Below are 21,868 nucleotides of genomic sequence, written 5' to 3'. Positions count from 1 at the left end.
TCAGAGCTTACAGTTTAAGGACTCAGACCTACAGTACTTCTATGAATATAAGTAACAGACATAAGTAGTACTATTGAGTTCAAAGACAGGTGAAGTGCTTAAACATTTGCTGTGTTGTACTTCATCTGTACAAGTATTTGCATACAGCCATATACTATACACAGATCTGAGTAAAGAAAGATGTGACAGAAGAGAAAAGTTAGTTTAAAGTAAAGACAGAAAAAGATATAACCAATACACATAAGCAATACATATGCTTTTTATAAGCACATGTGTATGGAACAAGGAACACCCTTGATATAAAATAAGTTATAATTAGTACTGATGAACCATGCAGTTCAGAAATAAGGTTTAGTGCTTTTTTTTTGCCTGCTTAGCAACTATCGATCCTTTTTTCTGTTTTATGTATACATGCCAGATAGGCAATTGAAATAATGTACCTTAAAATTCCATAGCTTCTATTTAGGAGGTGCTTTAAGATACTAAGTTTTGAATAATCATTTTTGTTCTTGGATTTTTTTCACATAACATACTATATATCTTAAGTATGGAGAGTGTGGTAAGTTTTGTTTTATTTTGTTTTCATCTGGGAAAACTCTCTTGGCTTGTTTCAGCATTAGGTTTTGATCTGGCTGAATTTTCCTCCTCCTCCTCCTCCTCTGAAATGGATTTTTACTTTCCATTACATCATATAGTGCCTTAAGAGTTTTATGGTGTGGATTAACGCACAAATGAAGTCCAAACAATTCAAAACGTTATTACAACAGTATTCCTCAGAAGACAGGATTAAAGCTACATCAAGCCCAGTAGCCTGACTTTGATAGTGGCCAATAATGCATACCTAAGGAAGAGTTTAAAATCAGAGCAAACATTGACAAAACTTACCTGGTGTATCCTTCCAGGAACTTCGGAGCTAAGGGTGATTTCTTTGTTTGTAGAGGTTAACATAAAAACTGATAGCCAAATGGACTTTATCCCATATAACTGCAGTTTGCAGCCTGTCATATGGATTCCGGTAGCTACCTCCTAAATTAATTTACTTGGGGAACTGTCTAGATGCAAAAGCCAAGAATTTTGCATGGATTGTTTTATTAGAATTTCAGTTTCAAAGCTAATATATTTAAAAGTAACTAAACTATCTTTATATTAGAATGCAATCTACAAACACAAACATTCCTTTAATCCTAAATCCATAAATACATATCCTCTTGAGACAAGCATCTTAGAAGAGTGTTCCAAATACAATGAATTAGCTATTACCGGCAATATCTTCTCCCAAAGAAGGGTCAGACTACACAGTATATGCAGTGAAAAACAAGACAAATTAAAAGCACTCAGCAGCTTGCATTAACAGGCTCCAAGTCTAAATGTACAAGGAAAACAGAGGATTCACATTTGCAAAAACTGAACTGTGAAGATCTATGGGTTTTGTCTCCAAAAGATTAGTCAAATGTGTGGGGTTTTGATTATGGGGCAAAGGGAGTAGTGTGTCTGGTTCAAACCTAGGCCTATTTAGCTAGCTTCTCTTTTAATGTAATTAGTATGAAGACACATCTTTGGGACCACCTAGAATTTTGAAAATGGAGTGAGTATTTAGGATCAGCATTTCTGGACAGAAAAAGATAAATCTACAAAACAGATAATTGCTCAGCCACTTGGAAATAAAACCAAACAAAAATAATATAGAGTGGGGTATATTGTATGCTATACTGCCATATCATACCTATCAGGGAGTATTTTTAATAATATGCAAAGATGGAAAAACTATCATCTGAATATAGGCTGAAGGTGTTTCTCACTACAGCAAGAAGAGAGAGGATTTTAATCAGCTAAAAGGAAGATGAACAGGCATCAGTTACTAGAACCTGGTATGATTTCCAGTCAGACTGATGGAGCAGTAGAAGACTGCTATTAAAAAAATAGCTACTACTACAAAAACATTTGGAAAGATGATCGTAGCTAATGACTTTCAAACTCCATTCTCTACTGATAGATTTCTCTAATGGAAATCTTCTCTATTCTCATAGTACTTCTCTTTGTAAATGAACCGACTTTGACATAGAAAGTTTGGTAGACAAGGCTAATTTTGAATCTATTAAGCACTTCAAACTGCAGATATATGAGATATACAATCATTGTGTCCATGGGAAAATTGTCAGAAATAATGCAAGTTCACTGGAGCATGAAAATATAAGACTGGAAAGAAGTGAGACTTTCTTGCTTGACATCGAAAATACAGTTTACCAGAAGGCATAGAAAAGAACATGAAACCATATATAAAAATTAGCAAATCTGTGACCTCCTGATCAAACAATAAACATGCTTTCCCCCCTCCACCATTTACTGGAAAGTTTAAAAATTAAGCATTCTGAGTAGATGCAGCTTCTGTTTGGAAAATATTACACAATATTTTCCACTCCTTTTGAAGGCGGAAACTATTGTGATCAGTACTTGGTTTCAAACTCCAGGCAAAAAAAAAGTGTGTGCATATATATGTAATACATATGCATTCATTCCATGGTTGATCACATAAAGCAAACTGTTCTTAATTAGTTATTTCAAGACTGCATAAATTTAACAGAATAAAAGACAGTCCAAAACGAGTATCTTATAGTTGAAAGAATAGAATGATCTATATGTGACTTTTCCATGGTTACTAAGTATACAAAAGAAAATATGCAAAAGTGTAGTAAGCAGGCAGGATATAATCTATGTATATTAAAAATAGCTAAGAATATTAACAGAAATGCATCTAACTTCAGTGACCTTGGGTTCATGAGCTCTGCAGAAGTCACCAGTCTCAAACATCTGTCTTAAAAATAATCAGGAACAGAGAGGATACCATGCTTACAGATGGCCCATTTTGTTCCCGATAGACATGTATTTCTGATGGACAACCAATTTCTGACCTTTATTGTAATTATCAGCTTCAGTGAAAAAGTCAAAGTTTTCCCAGTTTTCAGTTGTGCTCTGAGGGCTTTCATCATAGCACATTAATGAGAAATTTGGGGGGGCACCTTTTTGTTCTGGGTCTGTATATTGCTCAGCACAAAGGAGTGCGAATCTATAGCAAGGGCTCTTCAGCATTACTGCAGTGGGATGTAATCTCTTACCTGCACTGAACGCTTGTCCTGTGGCTAAAACCGTAAGCATATGTTTTCAATTATAGCCTGAAACTTCTGCTGAAAATAACCTCAGTACCACTTACAAAATAACATTTAGAATTAATTCATTAGATCTTTTTGTAATAAATCAGAATACATTTGTGGCTTCTTTGAGACAGCTTATGAATATTGTAGGTAACTTGACTGCTGGGATATTTACTGCATGAATATGTGGACTTGATAGGTAGATGCAAGACAAACAAATAACCAGGAAAGACAAGAGAAAAGCCTCTCCCAAGTAAATAGCTAAAGATTAGCAATGAACATTCTATGAACAGGGGATAGTAAGATTATTAATAAGATGGATAGGCAGACTTTATGTAAATGTTTTGGTTTTATTGTTATTCTAGACAAGGCTCTTTTATTAAGACTATATGATTTCTATATTTCTCACTTTTAAGAATCTCAACAGGAATAAAGTTTCCAAAACCAAATCAAACAACCAAATCAATAGGGCCAAAATAGATTGAGTTGTAGCCCAAAGCTTCAACTATATAAACCGATGCACTGTGAAGCTTCAACCCAGAGGGGTAAAAGCATTAAGAGAAAAGTGATGATGTGCAGCATCACCTGCAACTATGACAAAAACATCCTTGACTCTGTAACTGAAGACAAATGAATGTTGCTGCTACTGCAGCAGAGGCAGGGAGTGGGGGGAAGGCTGCTCTCCTGGGGTGTGTGGGTGGGGTGAGAAGGCATTTACTTCTGCAGAGAAAGGGAGGCACTGGGAAGATTAGGCACTGTTGTCTTAGAGGAGGAATGATTACTTTTCATGGGATACCTGAAGTCAGAAAGGGTACATATAAGGCTACAGAAAGCATGGTCCCGGTCTGGCTTGAAACACAAGATTAAGTAAGGGATTAACACTCACTCTATGTTTGTCAAAAGCAGGGAGAGACTCATGATTTTTGCAGAAATCCCCTTCTCCTCCCTATATATCCATCAAAGGATAGCGCTCCAGAACTGCAGTGGGTTCATGTCCAATGCCAATCGATTTATAATTCTGTTGCTTTGGTACTTGCTATCCAAAAGCAATTATTTTGTCTTATGTATAAACCAAACCAGTACCTCACGCTTGTCCACTGTCTTCAAGCACATAGCTTTCTAAACAAAAATATTGTCACACAGTGGAACAGTTTAACCAATTTATTATCTAAAGACTTAGGAAAATAATGGAAAGCATCTCACAATTCTCTACCACCCAAAACCAAATGCTTTGGTGGGAAGACATCGTAAGGCCCCGTTGCAGAAATACATTACTCAGAGAATGAGTAAATTGAAGTCATACCCTAACTTCTCTGCAAATTAGAAGTAATTCTAAGAATCTGTGGGGTTTTCCTCATTTGACTTCCGATTTTGAAGATGCATCTCACTAGTTGTAGGAAGGCAACACTAAGTCCAATGGGAAACAAATCACTTACTACAGTTTCTGTAATGACATGGTAGATTTGGTGTAATAAAATCTGTTTGAATAGGAATGTGTTCTTTTGAAGCTGGAGAGAGATGGTATTAGTGTAAATCTTCACTAAATCCCAGAAAATGCTGGGGGGTGAGGGGGTTGAAGTATCTCAGAGTTAAAGGAGTTATTTACAATGTCAAAAATCTGCATTGCTGTGATGTTGCCCATCAATATATTAACAAGCAGTCACAACAGAAAAGTAACTTCGAATGTGACATGTTGTAAGGAGGAGGATGCCAGACCTCACTCTTAGCCAGACTTAACAAATGACAGCCAAAGGAAAATTGCTTAATGGGACATTTCTTTGCATAGGAGTCTAACACTTCAGAGAAAACACAAATCCTGAGGAACTGACAAAAGGAGTGTAAAATGCCTTCCAACCAACTGAGGTTTTGATATCCTCTTGAAAGACTGTCACAGCAAACACTTTACATTCAAAAAGAAAAGAGGTGTATTGGAACTGAGGGTTCTAACATCTAAATATCCGAGGTTTCCCCTATAAGCCCTTCACCTAAGAAAAATGAAAGAAATGAGGCTGTGCATGGATTACCGAAAGCTCAAAGAACTGCTAGTGCCTGGTGCATAACCTGTGCCTACAGCACATATTTTACTGGACATTTGGAGCTTCACAGTCTGGATTTGCCTGTGAAATAGGGGCAGATCCAACAAAAGCATGGAGGAGATAAAAGGTAACAATTCTTCCCTCTCTTTTTTAACTAAATCGTCATGGGTCGTCAGATGAAACTAGCAAATGGCAAAATCAAAGCAAACAAATGGACGTCTTTCTTCATCGACTGCATAGTTAAACCTTAGAAGTTTCTTACCGCGGTTTGTTGTGACACTACACAGCTGCTACTGGCCAGTGCTGGAGACGGGATGCTGAACTAGACATACCCTAGTTTGTATCCTGTATCTCAATAAATCCGTATGGGATGAAAAATTTAAGAACAACAGTAATGAAATGATAGAATTGCTGAGTACCAGTTACCGGTTAGCTCTAGTCCCAAGTCATACAGTTTACAGTTCCAGTGTCAATTATGCAACTTCAGTTAAAAATCCCCATTTTTTTAGACGTACTGAAAATTTGTAATTTATTATTATAAATACTGGTTTTACTACCTGGTTCTTCACAGTAGTATTTTATATCTGGTGTGTGTACATGGAATCATGTTTATCTACTGTTTTTATAATAATTTTTTTTTAATTCTTTAAAACTAAGGGTAATCTTTCAAATCTTTCCTCAAAACATTTCCTGGTCCTTTTAAATAAGTTTTTAGTTGTAATGTTGCTCATATTAAATCATATTGTATTATATTATATAATATTATATCACACTGTGTTAAGAGGTGCCTTCCAGTTACCTGATATAGTACTTTAAACAAATGGGAGTTTTCGTGTTTTTTCTGAGGAGCTCCAAGTTCCTTCCAAACTCCAGGAGATACACCACCTGAGTCTGGAATGTTTTTCTCTTAATTTATCCATCTGTTCCAGGATTTTCTCTCTTGTTATTTCAATTCATGGGAGCATCTTATCTTTTTAAATTTAAAAGAATAGGTTCAAAAATCAATAACCATACAACTTTTGTCAGGGTAAAGGGAAAAGGAAACAAGGAATCTCTGCAATATTGTTCACTTCATCAAATCTCTTTTTTTGCTCTATGGTAATTTAACAGATGCAGTATCTTTAAATACATCAGTAGGAAAAAAGTTGTGGAAATGAACTTAGTTTTCATTTATGCTTTTCAAAAGCTGCCTTTCCCCCTTCATTTTATGTAGCACTTCTTTTCGCATACTTCTTTTTTGGTAGTCTCTCTTTCAGACCTACAATGCATACCTTTAAGCTCTGCCATTTAATCACTTTTTTCCTCATGTTTTCGCTTCCTTCTTTGGGGGTGGAAAGCAGATGCATGGCTTCTGCCACTATCAGGAGGTACTCATGGTCTCCATGCTGGTCAAAAGTTTCAGTTTCCTCATCTCTAGCTTTCAGATCATCTTGATTAGCTTCTCCTTTCTAAAGTCCCCTTCTCCAAAGTTTACAATCAATTTTCCAAATAGTGAGAACTCACACGCGAGTCTTCTGAAAAGGATTTTAATTACACTGCAGTCAGTATTACTCAGAGGTTTAATGATACCATTAAGTAGAACAGCCCTCTGTGTTTCTTTCAACAAATTTGAAAATAATTTCAAATTATTGGGCATGAGTTAGGATTATGATCCAAAAGTCAATTCTTTGTATTAACTAGAAATTCCATCTCTGCCTACCTTAAGCATTTAAGCAGATCAGAAATTGAAATAAACCCCTATTTCTGTTTTAATAGATAGTGTCGTTTCCTTTCCCCTCTAGACAGCGTTCTTTCATTTTCCTTTTCCTCATCACCGAGTAACATAACAAATATTTTTATTGTTTCTCTTTTATAGCCATGTAGATTTTTAACAATTAAACTTTTGAAAGTGTTGCCTGGAATAGTAGTTGTAACTGTACTGTAACTGAAGAAAAAATAAACAAATGAATTTTCAGTGAATAAATTAATACTAACTGAGACAGGACTTAAGTTCAATCAAAGATGTAACCCTAGAATCAGTAACACATCTTCACTTACACGCACTCTTTCAAGAAACGATCCGTTTCCTGACAGAGCTGTACCACTTCCGTTAAGAGAATTATTAGGCTTGGATGCTTAGCATAACTTCTCCTTTCATGGTAAGATGTTAAGTGGTTTTAGAGAGATAAAACTGTTGGCCAGAGCAGTTTCATACAAAAATGCTTTAAAGAGCAAATTTACCTACCCAATCTACTTTTCTGACAGTTATCAAGCACAAAATGTTCAATTGAAGATTAAAAAAAAAATCACAGAGAATATATATAGAGGGATTGCACTAGATGATCTTTCGAGGTTCCTTCCAATCCCTAACATTCTGTGATTCTGTGATATGTAAACTAGAAACTAGAACTAATACTGTACTAAAATCTCACACAAAAGCTGTTTCATGTCATGACTGTCTTTCAGGGGGAGGCCTTTCCCTAAATTAATTTCTTGGTTTCCAAAATCTGATCCTCTTTTTCCCTTGCTGTGCAAATGTTCTCTGTGGAGTGATTAAGGGGAACATTTTGTATCATCTGGCTTTCCAACATTTGTACTTAGAAAATAACACCTATTTCTGTAACAATGCAATGACCATAAGAAAGCGCCAGACGCCTCCAACTTTAGCTCCATAGAAACTACATTTTTCATATGCAGTTCCCCTTCAGAGAGAAAGAAAATTAAGTACCTCAAAACTATAAAGCAGTGACACCCTGGAAGTATGCAGCTACAGCACTCATTTTCTTCTTTCTATTTCTCTCATTTCCCCTCAGAAGCCTGTACACTGAGCATTTCAATTTCACCTCAGCCCTCAAACCAGCTTGGCACACCACCTCTTTTAGAACCAAAAAGGAAATGTCGTGACACTTTTTCTTAAACAAAGTTCAATAATATCTTTCCATGCGGGTATTTCCCACAACATTTTTTCGTCCCTCTCTTCACAATTAGGAATGGCAAGTAAATACACATATTTTTGAACAGTTGTGTTGTGGGGTAGAGAAGGAATATCTATCTTTAGAACCCTGTTACTCCATGTTCCCAAACTTGCAGCACATGCTCAACCCAAACATTGAACTGTTGGTTGACTGACCTGTCAGGTTGCTCTTACCGTACACATGAATATGAAAATGCTACTTAAAAAAATACATTTACACTATGGAGGGAGAGTGGCTCTGCATCACCCCATAGTTTTTAATTGTTTTTACATCAAATATTCTTCCTTTTATCATTGGAGAGGTAATTCATTGAATGCACATCGTACAAATAGTATTTTTTTGTTCAGTGTCATAGCACACACATAAATGAGAATTTAAAATGCAAATAACATTTTCAGTCAGTTAAATTGCACTCAGAGCTGCACTTTTAAAAGCATAGTTTACATAGCAAGGGTGGTTTTACTTCTCAAAACTATAAAGGAATCTCTTACAGACCATTCTGTACTCCCTGTGGGTCTATAGCCCATCATTGTTTCTGTACTTTCACATGCCTGCTTTCCCTGCAGGCTCAAGCCAAATTTCCTCCCTCATCTGACTCCGTGACTGTCTGTTAGTGATTTAAATGGGACAAAGGCAGAATCTGAGTGCTGGCACACGACTACCTATAGTTCTGACTGCTGGCATGCTTTCGGGAATGGTTGGGCCCCTGACTAGTACTCTCCAAGGCAATGTCTTTGTACAATTTGGGGGCTAGCATAGCTCAGTAATGGTTTGCAATCTGCATAAATCCCGCAGGCAGTATGAAAAAGGACACCCTGTTTTGAAGGGGAAAGAATTTAGCTGTGTGCATGCAAGTTATGCCATGCTATGCCATGCTGCTTGCCCTGACACCTAAAGAACAAGTCTTAATCCACTTGACAGATGTAGCCTGTATTTTTCCACCTACCTGTCAATCCTATCTACCCTTAAGGCTGACAAAACTCTGTCCTTTTACAAACAACCACAAAGCCATGTGATACTGCTTCAAACACAAAGGTGATGAAGGCAATGAAACCAGCCCACTATGCCTGGACCATTCCACTGAAGGTAGGTCCACTCTTAAATCAAACACATGACCAAGTTTAATCTTCCAGTGCTCCCAAAAGTTCAAATGAAATGAAAACTTGAGCATAGTATTGTACTCATGGACTACTGACAGGAGGTTTAAGATTTCAGTGCAAGTATACGTCTTTTGTCTGTCAAAAGGTGGGATTCTTCCCAAGAATTCAGTAGGGCTGCATTGCTGTTTCTGGATATGACACGAGAATCCCCCTGCAAAAATATTTAACACTGGAGAGACTGTTATGTAAAAATCTTAATTTTTTTAATGGAATGACCATGTTGCTCAGTTACTTTTTCCAAGGTGCAAGCAAATCAGTGGGTCCCTCAGTGATAACAATGAACTTTCAGTTCATGCAATAGCACTTTTCAAGCCCAGTCACAACTTAAACCTAAATATACAGGGCAATCACTGCCTTGCTATATGCATAGTCAGCAGCTACCACAATGGATCATTAACCTTGGTTCGATGTTTTAGGGTTATCACCTCATTCTTTAAAGCTGTTTCAGCTGAAATTTCAAAGGAGAAAAGAGGTTTCAGCCTGAGGCAAATAAGCACATGAAGTCTGTCAAGCTATGAACATCTGAAACCAAGACTGTTAGCAACTACTGGATTCATTGCCAGCTCCACTAACAGGGAGTGCTAGTAAGGAACAGAGTGGAGTCAGATTTCAGTTTCTCTCTTCTGAGGCTGCCGGGCACAGTTAGTCCAAACTGTAGGCTAGTAGAGCCACGGAATGAAATACAGTACTAGTCTCTTTAAAATGTAACATCTGGGACACAGAATAATCAGAAGTGGTTGTTAGTCCTTTCAAAGAAGAAGTAAAACTGACACTCTCCACTAGTTGTACAAAGGAGCCATTAGTTTCAAAGATGTAAAAATTTAATAATGAAGAAAATTAATTTAAAAATGAATCAGCTTACTTTGCATTTTCGTTATTTTCCCTTTTGTAGTTTAATATTATGCTAATGTAGCACTGTCTCTGCAATACAGAGGCTTCTAAAATCCAAATTACAAATGTTAGTGAATCAATTATTTTTCAGTTTGAAAACATCTTCTGATCAGACTTTCTATATTTATAGTCTTGATATAATACTGTCAGAAAGGCAGTAACTGGATGGACATTTTCAGTGAAGTTATGTGTGTACCATATGCTACAGGGAGATACCTCAACAGAACACCTGCAGTGCTTTGTGGAAAACACCTTCAAAAGTTTTACCAGGAATACTATGAAACCCTTAGATAGATAGTATTTTTAATTTCTGTGAGGAAAACCAATCCCAAAAGTGCTCTAAAAACAAGGTTTGGTATTTAAACAATTCTATAGTAGAAAGTTCTTATCAACTTTAAATAGTTCAACTCTCTCTCTCTACAGGAAACTGTAGAAATGTGTGTAGGTATATATGCACTTGCATTTTTTTTTATATATATGCACACAAACACACACACACAAATTTATAATACTGGAATGTGAATAAAGGATTAAGAGAAGACATTTTATTTCGTTGATGTTTGATGTATCAGAATCAGATTCTGTGTGAACACAGCTGTTCTATGTGACATGGCATTGCAAATTAGCTTCTTGTTATACAGCGTCAAAGGACAGGAAGCAACAGCATTCAAAAGCAACAAGTCAGATATTACTATAAATAAAAAATGGAGAGACAAGCGATTTGTGTGATCTGTCTCAAGGAGATGTCGACTGCTTTAGACACATCCAATTGCTTCCAAAACATAACCGACTGAGAGGCTTCAGTGAGATGAACAGGTCTAATATGATTCAAACCACATTTTCCTTAAAAACGAAATCAAAAGCCCTCGTCAGGCTGGTGTGTCCCACGCAGCGAATAGGGCCAAATGAAAATGCCCCAAGCAGTGCAGCGTCAACGGGTACGCGGATGCACCCACTCCGCGCCTCCTCCCGCCCCCGCCTCACAGCACACCAAGGCAGGCAACCCCCTAACCAGCACGTCCTGAGCCGGCACAACCAACCAAGCTCCTCATTGCTTTGTGACCTTTCAGCGATCACAAAGGTTGTTTTATCTTCCAGTAAGCTCAGCCTCTGCGACCTCCCAAGAAGACGGCTCCGCTCGCTGCCCTGCGGCCGGGCCGCGGACGCCGCCTGCTCCCCCAGCCCGGGCCCTCGGGCCCCTCGGCCCCGCGTAAGGGCAAAGGCCACATCAGGCGCGACCCGGGCCACCTCTCTCCCCGCAGCCCCCCCAGCGCAGCCCGGCGCCAGGCCTGCGCTCACCCGCCGCCCAGTGGCCCCGCCACCCACGCCCCCGTGTTGTGGGGCCCTGGAGCCTGCGTGACCTGAGCGCGTACCGCGGCCGCGGCGCTGTCAGCCGGCGCTGAGCGCTGCCTTGCAGGCGGACGTACCGACGTGCCACACTGACGGCGGCAGCTCTCCAGCTGCCCCAGCTCAGGCAAGCGGCCGAGCCGCGCCGCGCCGCGCCGCGCCGCGCTGCACGGACGGGCCGTCGCTGTGGGCCCGCACACGCCGCCCTAGCCGTGCAGGGAGAGGGGGCGGAGGTTCAGCAGGCGTCAGGGCCCTGCGGGAACCCCCACCCTCCCCGCACTGTCCCTCGCTCCTCCCTGCCCCATCGCGCCCCTCGGCGAGGGGATATCCCGCTCCCCCATCCCGCTGCCGCCTCCCCCCTCCGCGAGGCTGGAGCTCTCCTCGGCTCCCCCCAGCCGCCACTGCGAGTGGGGAGGCCCACGGCTGCTTGCGCCCCCCCAAGTGCGATGGAACCGGCCCGTAACCCGAGGCAAGGGCGGTGCCACCGCCGCTCCCTCAGATGATTGCCAACCCCAATGGTCAATCAGCGCCTTCCCTTTTCTCTAGGCAACCCAGCGCCCGCCCTCAAGCTGGGGCGGGGGGGCAGCGGGAGAGGCGGGCGGGAATGTTTACAAACAAGATTAGGGAGTAGAGGGATTGGGGGTGAATCGGAGGGGCGGAGCCAGCGATTGGCGCAGCCGCTGATCCAATGAGGGAACGCGGCGCTCGGCGGAAGGGTGGGGAGGACGTTCTCTGCCCAACAGCCGCTGGCGTTCACGGGCGCGCGCGCCCAATGAGCGCTCGGGGGGGGGAGGGAGGGGGCGCGAGCGCCTGAGTAGGAGCCGCTCCTCAGGGCGCCCCCTCCTCCCGTCTCGCTCAGCCTATCCCGGCTGGGCCGCGCTCCGCTCCGCTCGGCTCCGCTCCCTGCTGTTGGGCGGGGCGGGCGGCCGGAGCAAGTAGGAGGGGAGCCGCAAGGACACGGGCTGGCTCTGAGGGCCGGGGGAGGGAAGCCGACGTGCGTGTGCCTCCCTGTATTTTAATAACTGTTTGTTGTTGGGTGGTGTGGGGTTTTTCTTCTCCGTTTTCCCCAAGGCGGGGAGGAGAAGAGCCGCCCCCAGCGCGCCTGCATGGCTCCTCTCCCTCGGAGCGCCCCTGGAAAATAAAATCCGCCTCAGGCCAGGTGACGTCCCCCCGCCTCCGCGCACACACACACACACGGGGAGCGGTAGAGGCGGGGGAGCGCCCGCCTGTGAGAACATGGAGGGACCCTCGGGCCCGGCGGAGGAAGGGGAGCTGCCGCTCCTCACCGTCAAGCACGAGCTGAGGAACGGTGAGCGAGGCGGGCCGGGGAGGTCATGGCGGGGGGGCGCTGAGGAGAGGGCTCCCGCCTGAGGGGAGGGCGGCGGGAAGCGCGGCGGGTGGCGGAGGGGGGCCGGGCTGCCGGGACTTGGGGAAGAAGTGTTGAGGGAGGAGGTTCAAGAGAGTTGATCGGGACCAATAGGGAGATCTCGGTGGGGGAAAAAAAAGAGGATGAGCTGAAAGAAATGGGCCAGGAGCGTGTGCGATGGGGCGGGGGGCGTCGCTTTTATTTCTGAAAAAAGTATTTCAGTTGGACTTATGCGTATTTGGCTCCCCTGTCCCACTTCCCCAGTGCTATTTGACGCTTTTGAAGGAGATAAAGGATTGGGGAGAAGGGTTGGCCATTTTTTTTTTTAATTGCGTTTTTCACTTTTATGGCTATGTCAGTATTGTGGGGGGGAGGCTGTTTGCTACAGTCCTAAACGATGTCGTTTTATCTGACAGCTTTTCTCTGACCTCGGTGAAATACCGGAATTGTAGGGAGGGGAATGTGCCAACATGTAACCGCAGAGTTATCTGGCTTTTCAGTTTATGAATCTTCTTGTAGCTCAGTGATTACTTGAAGACCCTCTGGAGAAGTAGTTCAACACGTGAAATATATATGACCTTTCAAGATACAGCAGAAATGCTCTGTTGTAGGTTGTTGTATTGGGGAGAATCTTTACATATTTTTAACAGGGACTCTGTGCTTCTCAGAAGTTTCCAGGCAACTTGAATACTGCAGTAAATCTACATTTTACTGTTCATTTAGAAGTGCTTTTAAAACATAATCAAGATGTATATTCTCTCTGTCTATTAACAATGGAGGTGTTCTTTTTTCTTTGTGATGAAGTAAAAGTAAGTATATGATGCTGTTCGTCTCGAAAGTTTGAGAGAACTGCCCCCCGGGTTAATGTAACTGACATTCTCTAATGGGCCGATGGGGAAGGCGGGGGGTGGTGCTGGGTCTCTTCGGTCGCGTTCAGCCCTCTGGCACCCTGTCACTCGGGTCTAGGGGCTCAGTGGAGGTGCCCCAGCGGAACGTACCTATCACTGCAGCTTAAAAAAAAAAAAAAAGGCATTCTTCCTGGTAGCTACGCAGAAACCAAAGGGACTGTAGTTTCCTTCTTTCAAGAAGAAGCAAAAGAGCTGGCAGAAAACATACTTGTCTCGTTGGGTGTTGCTAGATTTCATTGTGCAGGAGAAAAAGGGGCAGGGGGAAAGGAAGTGGAACACATTTATTCTATATATTTACCTAGCTATGTCTAGGTTTCTTTTCTAAAAGTTGAGACAGCACATATCCCTGTGGGACAGTTATTTAAAGATAGTTTAAAGAATAAACACATTCATATAAACTAGACAAAGACCTGTCTAATATAGCATAATAAGCCAATTTCATCCTGATCTTAAAGCTTTATAGATTCAGGAAATACTGATACTTGCTTTTAATTTAAAAATTCTCAGCCTTGTTTGTGTCTTTTTAACTTCTGAAATTCAGCTTAACAGGAATGAGTTGCTTCTCCCCTCCTCATTCAGTTCTCCTTATTAAGTATTTAGAAACTGCTTTCTGAAAAATGCTTTCTAGCAATGGCTTGTCTATTTCTGGAGCATTAGGGTGGAGGAGGGATCTGCTCTGTCATGTACTCCTGGGAGACTCCTACTCCTGAAGGTGTCAATAGTGTCATCACTATGCAAGACATATCAAGATACTGGTTCAGAACTTGTTTCTACACAATGCACAGAGATATGATAATTTGAGGAGAAAAATTGCGGTCAGCTTCTGTTGATGTAGAAATATGTAAATAATCTATAGGATAGTTCACATATTTTTCTCAGTGTTTTGTATTGGCTCTGGCTTTGTGGGTGTGCTGCTGGCTAGGGTCAACCCACCACAGTTTTAAAGCGTGCAGCATGATTATTTACTTTTGCTTTGTTTTGGGAAAGAGGGTGAGGGCATGTGCAAGAACTAGAATTGGACCCAGAGGATTTCCATTCTTCTTAAATACTGAGATTGTATCCCGTGAATATCCTTTTAATGTGCGATTTGTTTAGATTCCAGTGTTCCCCTCCTCTCTGTGTTCTTTCTTTGATGTTGCTAGCTCTGACTAATTGAATGATTTAGAATTTCATATCGAAAGTAGCTGTCAGTTGGCAGATGAAAAAGAGGTCAGTTTCCACAGTGCTTTGAAAGAATGTACTATTGTGGTAGAAATAGTGGCTTCTGTGAGAAGGGAGTGTCTCATTTTCATATTGTGGAAGTTGTTGCTTGAACCTCTTGATCAAAGTACAAACAATTATGTATTCGAATCAACTAAAAGCAGGTGAACCTACAGTTATACTTTACATTTGCAGTTTCTTGGGTCTTGGAATTGCTCTAAAAATACTAAACTAGTTAGAGACAGGCATTGATTACGGTCAAGTGAGTAAGTGAACATACTAGAAAAATTGAATTTAAGGTGAAATTAGTATCTTCAAGAATGAAACAGATGACTGTTGTTACCTTCGAGCAAGTATTGCGGCATATGAAAATGCACAGTTAGAGCATATGCAGTGCTATTTCTACACAACTCCCAGCTGATTAACCCTATCATGCCATGTTTTGACTTCTTTTAAACTTTGACTTTGAAATTACAGTGCTGGCTTTGATATGTAGGGTCAGCCGTAATTTTAGCTCTATATCCCATATTCTTAGGGCCCTGAAACTCCTCTGTTGCGTGACCAAAAAGCAATTGCTGAACAAACATCACTTCATAGGCATGTAGATTGGGTCTGTGATAGGGAAGGAACTGTGGTGCATAACACTTGAGTGCCTCTGTGAGATGCCATGTGATTTGCTATATTACAAATACTGGGCACTGCTCTATGCATATGTATTTTATTTTAGTGATGCAAAGAATCAGAATGTCCCCCTACTGCTAGGGAAACTGTAAGCATGCATGTGCTTCAATGATTGTTCCTTCACTTGGTTATTTTGCAGATTAGGCACAGCAGTGACTTTTAGAACACATTTCAGTTAATAATTATTTTTTCCTAATATATTTAGCAACTTTTTTCTTTTTCTTTTTTTTTTTCTGCTTTTCCTGTTACACAAACCATTTCTTTCTCGACAGAAGCCTCACGATTCAGCCACTTCAGAATAGTCACCATCTTTCTTTTCTCACTTTGGGAAGGAAATGGGTTTTTGGGGAAAGTGGAATCACCATCTCTTTTCAGGAAGCAGAAGAAAAAATATGACAAAGATCAAATGGTAGGAAGTAGTGACTGTCTCTGATTCTCACTGAAGCTCTCCAGTGAAAATAATAAGAAAATGATATTTTCTGCAGCATCTGTTTCTGGAATCTTGTAAAGGAAAAGGTTTTATTTTTTGAAGGCTAACCTCAGAGTTAGTATAACTTCTACTGTTTTTGGAGACCTAAGAAGTTCTGTATTATTTACAGTGAAAAAAGAATATCATTGTCTCTTCTCGTTTTCTTTTTCCTGGTAATGCCGTGGAACTGAACAATGGCAAATATAAAACCTATTGGAGAAAAAATTTTGTGTGCTAGGGAAGGATATGGGCAGAGAGGGAGAGACTTGTGACGTAGGAAAGTAAGAAGGAAATAGAACTGTTAACACTGAGATTTCCCCCCCCTCACCTCCTGTTGACTTCTATCATAGCTCTTGGTTTTGGGAAGAAAAAATAAGGATGAAAGGATCCTGAACCTTCCGTGTATGTGACTAGGTAGGAGGTTGCCCATATTGCAGCATGCATGTGCACTCCCTGCTTTGCCCAGTGAGAGGCAGAGATTAGCAAAAGTGGGATCTTGAAGGGAGTTTGTGAGACATTCCATGAATGAATGGGAGATAGTATATATGTTGTTTGTTTTCCTTCAAGATGTTGTTCTTTTCTTTTTGGCAAGACAGTTTTGAAGAGGATACTGGATTCATTTTAATGCTATCACAAACTTTGGGCTAAAAACTTGCTTTAGTTTGCAGTTTGTCTGACTGTAACACGTGGCATGCAAATAGGTGTATATAGCCCAGAAATCAACATAGCAATGGGCTCTGGGGCTCCAGAGGCAGAATAATTTGGAACTTAACCATTTGAGTCAAATAGTCTAACTTATAATTCAGTATGAAACTGTAAATGGACTCTTTGAAGGGTTTAATATTGCAAATTTTAGTTGCCCCTTCTTGAATGAGACTTAAACTGGAATGAATTTATTTGTGAACTGTAAGGTTCACGTTACATTGTAAGGCATTGTGAAAATTCCTATGGCTAAAACCCATGGTGAATCATGCATTAAATAGAGTATTCAACCTTCACTATGGAGCTACATACACACAGTAGTGCTACAGTATTCTATTTTGTATTTGTAAAAGGAAGCTTTCTTATGAAAGTTTAAAGATACTTTTTAAATTATACTTTCTGTGAGATAGATTTTTTTTTTTATTTGACTCTCTGTACTAATTCTTTATATTGTTTAGAGATCAGGAGATATTAATAGTCGAATGTTTCAAAGCTTGGATTGCTTTTACTTCTACTTTTCTCTTTTGAGTACCAAAATATATGTATTCTCATGGCTATGGGAAGTATAAAGAGTGTTTTGAGAGAGTAAAATTGTAAGAAAGTTGTATCCTTAATACAACTTAAATCTCTGGATTTTACTCTTTACAGAATCAATACTTTTAAAAAGTGTTTTTATAGTTTAGGAATCTATTGTTATTTGTCTTCTGGTAACTGATTTTGATAAGCTTTGATTATGAAGTAGAAGAATGACTATTGATCTTTTATGTGTTGTGGGTTTTTTTTTGTCCCACCCCACCTACCTCCCGGCTTTGGAATCTAACAAGCCTGGCTAAAATGATCTGTAAAAGGTTCTGGTACCATTGCTCATTTTGCTCTCATTGCTTCAGTGATATTCTATAAAATGTCTAATATAAATGAAAACTAGTAGTTGCAGTATTCATTGTCAACATGTCATTTAGGTTTGTTCCAGTGTATTCTAAATGTGATGGTTTAATAGCTCATGCTGGATTCCACAGAAGAGTTTGGAGACTTATATGCCACTTCAGTGCACTTTAGGATTTTATTCTTGAGGCAATTCAGAAAACACTTGCCAGAGTTGCTTGAACATATGAGAAAGCCTGGGTACCTGAGGGTGTGATTTGCAGCTGTATTCTTTATGTAAATATTTGTTGGATCCCCTTCATTGCTTGGCATCATTTGATATCTTACGGTAAACATTCTTTCTTTCTTTCTCTCCCTTTCTCTTTTTTTTTTTTTTTCCAAACCTCTATACAATCCTAATAGTGAGGTGCAAGCTCTGCTAAGATTTCTTTGCTTCTGACTCATTCTGTAGATAGGCAGATGGCCTGGTTTATGAAGGACTTGTGTTAACATACAGTCACTTGATTTGTTTTTGTGTTTTGTTTAGGGATCTATTGTGGCTGTTTCCTCTTCCCATTTTTTGTTGAAGTCTGTAAATATTTTATGGTGGCTTGGACAGATGCTTATAAAAGCTTTACCTGAGAGAGGATAATTATGAAGATAATTCTTAAGTTACCTGGTTAATGTCTGCATAAACTAATATGTAATTACCTTCCATCAACATTTAAATTGTCAGTTGCTCTTCTTTTGCTGATAAATTCATCTACACTGTTACTTCCAATAGTGTCCGAAGTGCCTGTGATTGAATGAAGAATATTTTTTTGAAGTGTAGTACTGATTTCTGATGATAGAGAAGACCAAAGTTGATTAATGTCTTGTACTTAGATATAATTTCTTGTTTGAAAGGTATGCACAATCTTTAGATACCTGTTATTTTGATCTGACTGCTTCAACTCTGTTCAGCATTAGATTATCTAGAGCAACTTTATTTGTTAGCATCTAGCCTATTTACATTTTGGGGTTTTTTTTTGGCTGTTATGTGGTGTATAGTATTACTGCACATTAAGCTTCTAGCTAAACATGGAGGTGCTTCTAGGTTGAATCTTGGTGACCTCATAGTGATTCATCTCACAGTAATGATAAACCTCATAGCAAAATTGCCTCTGTAATAGCAAAAGGGATACTGCTGATGAATGCAAATGGATCTTAACGTAGAGGATTTTCCAATTCAGACTGTTGTGAGTCTGGATCGTTAATCTTAGATGTCTGCACTTTTATCTTTATTTCAGCTTCTGATGTGCAAATGATATCTTCGGTGGGATAATCTTCCACAGCTTCAGTCTGCTTTCATAATGGTAATGATAGTTTCCTCTAATGTTCTCCACAGCATTTCATGCTTCTGAATTTCCACATACTGTATTCCGCTTAGCTGGTCCTTCAGAGGTCTTTGTCATCTTTGGCTGTGTAACGTTTTGGCTACCGGGCCTTCTAGAATGGGATCAGCAGCTCTGCGAGATCTTGAATTTTTTTTTTTTTTTTTCCAGTTCAGATGGCCTTCCTCTGAAGCATTTAATATTATAGAGAGTGAACAGTTGTCACCCCAGTTACTTTAGTTGTGATCCTAGAGTTCAGAGTAACATGAATTGCATTTTCTCTTCTTTGATGCGAGTTCAGAACTGTGTGCATGTTTTATTTTTGCTCTAAATTCTTCTTTGGCCTAAGAAAAATGCAGGTAGTCCTCGAGATGGTATGCTTTTTAAATTCCATTTTAAGTTTGTAAGATAGTTCCTTGTCCTGATTAAATGGCACTCTTGCTCAGTGACCTGACAGTTACTAGTTGGTGATGGTCTGTCAGATTTCAAGGACCATGGAATATTTTTCAGTTCCCTGCACAAATAGTTCTCAGTTGCTGTAACCAGTTACAGTCAAAGTATAATTTTATATGTAGCAGAAAAACTGTGTAACGTCCCAGATGTGTTTTCTTCAGTTTCTAACAAGCAATAGTTGTGTGGTTTGTTACGTGGTGGTTTTGGTGTCCCATCCTGTGTCGTGTCCCCGCACCGCCCCCCCCCCCCCCCCCCCAAAAAAAAAGGAATGTGCTAGTTTTGCTTAATTTCAAGGAAAAACACCCACTCTGCACTCTGAGCAAGGGATAATCTCAAGTTTGTGCCCACATAACTTAGAAAACAGCATCTGTTCTTTGTTGCTGTGACTTAAAAAAGTAGATCTGTTAGGTGAGTGGAGATGGGCTATTCTCTGAAGTAAAAGGTTAGATCAAGTTCATCTTGGTACCAGACATTGGACACCTAATAATTTGAAGTACTACAGAATGTCTTCTCTCCTGTTTTCCTTCTTACTTTCTCTGTTGTGCTTTAAATTGCCTTAGGTTCATTGTTCTGCTCAATAAAACAGCAGAGCTGGTCTCACGTTGCAGAGAATAGCAGAGACAAGTCTCAGCTTTCACGCAGAGCTTGTCTTTGAAGGTTGCTTGATCTAGTTCAGTAGAGGAAGCTCTAGTTTTGTCTGCTTCAAAACTTACATGCAATGGATTCTAGAAACAGAGGACATAGCACATTTTAACTTGAAAACAACCACTGTTGAAACATTATTTCTTAAGATCATAAAAATACAATTAAAAGCAAATAGTCATTACACAGTACCAGCTTGCACGGTTCTTAGTTCACACTTGGCCATCTCAAAGTTCAGGTGTAGTGCAAGTGAGTCATGTTTCTTATGGCATCTGGAGATCATCCGTCAAGCAGAAATATTTTGGTTTGGTTCCCAGAGTTAAACAGACTGTCCTAATTTCAGGGGGCTGAGAACAACAATACTAATCTCCATGCACTGGTGTCCCTGCACGTGGAGGTTTGTCTTCACAGTGGGAATATTTCTGTGTATTTGCTTTCTTTTTGCCTTCAGAGGTGATAACTGCGACCAGTACCACTATTTCCCCTTTGTTTTTATGGGTGCCGTGATGTCTCAGCCTTTCACTTTAGTCTTTGTTTCTGGGTTGATCTGTTGGATCTCACTGTTGTCCTCAGCTGCATACTCTCCTTCTTACCATGTTGGTCCAGTGCTGATTACTGTGGACTACAGTAGAAAATGACTAAATGGAAGCTTTTCCTAATTGTGCACCTATGCAGTTAGCTTATCTCCTAGAAGGTGCCGTCAACTTAATGCTTTTTTTCATGAGGTACCATCATCTTTTATACTGCTGTATCATGAGTAGCTTCAGATCATTTGTGGAGAAACTATCATCCTGTTGACTTGGGCAGTACTTTCTTCCTGTCCAAGCTTAGTTCCCTTCCTTGGTACTCCTCAGCTGATGCATCAACAGACTTGAAGAAAAAGGGCATGGAGAAGTAAATGGAGAAGCAGTTTCTAAAACTGCTTTCCTTGCATTCAGTTCTTAAATTAAGAGCTTTCCCAAAGCTGCTATTTCTGAATGGCATCTTGAATGGCCTACACTGAAATGTTATGGTATTATTTGCTAGAAATACCGCTAGCTAGATGCTAGAGTATACATCCTGTTGCGCTCTTGACAGATACATTGTCTTCATGCAGATTGCACAGGCAGTTGTTGGGTCAGGTTCTGATACCAGTCCATGGTGACATCTGTGAGGTAGGAGAAGCCTTTCACTCTTCTGTCAGTGACAGTAGTAATGGCCGCCTTGTTGCAATCCTTTAAAGCCTCTCAAACTTGGAACAGTTGTCTTGTAATTGTGGAAAGCATTCCTTGTGAAAGGTCCTCCAGCAGCAGTCATTTGGGTTCCTGGGAGTGACTGGTGAATAGAATAACTGATCTTTCCTTCAACTTGAAAGCAAGTTGAAGGAACTGTCAGTATGAGGAGTTTCATTCTGGAGAAACTGCACCTCATCCCAGCTAGAATGTCAAAAATTGCTGTGCCTGGTTTCAGCAGATGAATACAAAGGACTGCTCTAGCAGTGTCATTGGAAAGAATGTGGCACAGACACAAGCTCTTCAGCTTGCTTTTCGTGGGATATGACTTCAGAGATGGACTGAGTGCAGCAACTGAGGCTGTTGGAGCAAGCCATTGCCAGCCGTGGCTACACTGGGAGAAGCCCTTTCTGGGAATTGTTAATCTTTTCTTGTAGCTTTGAAGATTTGTTATGTTTATTTTTT

At 40.5% G+C, this 21,868-nt stretch overlaps 2 protein-coding genes across 9 annotated transcripts in view; one reads left to right on the top strand and one right to left on the bottom strand.

Annotated features, from left to right (window-relative positions):
* DGLUCY (D-glutamate cyclase) overlaps nt 1–11,722 on the bottom strand; it is a 57,156-nt gene extending 45,434 nt beyond the window's left edge. For 5 of the 7 annotated variants that reach the window (XR_011047983.1, XR_011047984.1, XM_068398517.1 and 2 more), the window contains exon 1: nt 11,564–11,722. The gene's annotated coding sequence lies outside the window, so the exon portion shown is untranslated. The remainder of the gene's footprint in view (nt 1–11,563) is intronic. The other 2 variants (XM_068398518.1, XM_068398519.1) reach the window with 1 other exon arrangement.
* Nucleotides 11,723–12,298: 576 nt separating this feature from the next.
* Nucleotides 12,299–21,868, top strand: part of RPS6KA5 (ribosomal protein S6 kinase A5) — an 89,205-nt gene continuing 79,635 nt past the window's right edge. Inside the window, exon 1 of one of the 2 annotated variants that reach the window (XM_068397931.1) lies at nt 12,299–12,846. In XM_068397931.1, the coding sequence (XP_068254032.1) occupies nt 12,774–12,846 (73 nt within the window). In that variant the 5' untranslated portion in view covers nt 12,299–12,773. The remainder of the gene's footprint in view (nt 12,847–21,868) is intronic. The other variant, XM_068397930.1, reaches the window with a different exon arrangement.

The sequence above is a fragment of the Nyctibius grandis genome, chromosome 4 (genome assembly GCF_013368605.1).
Source record: "Nyctibius grandis isolate bNycGra1 chromosome 4, bNycGra1.pri, whole genome shotgun sequence".
In the NCBI taxonomy this organism is placed as follows: domain Eukaryota; kingdom Metazoa; phylum Chordata; class Aves; order Nyctibiiformes; family Nyctibiidae; genus Nyctibius; species Nyctibius grandis.
This window is presented reverse-complemented; position numbering and strand designations above follow the sequence as displayed.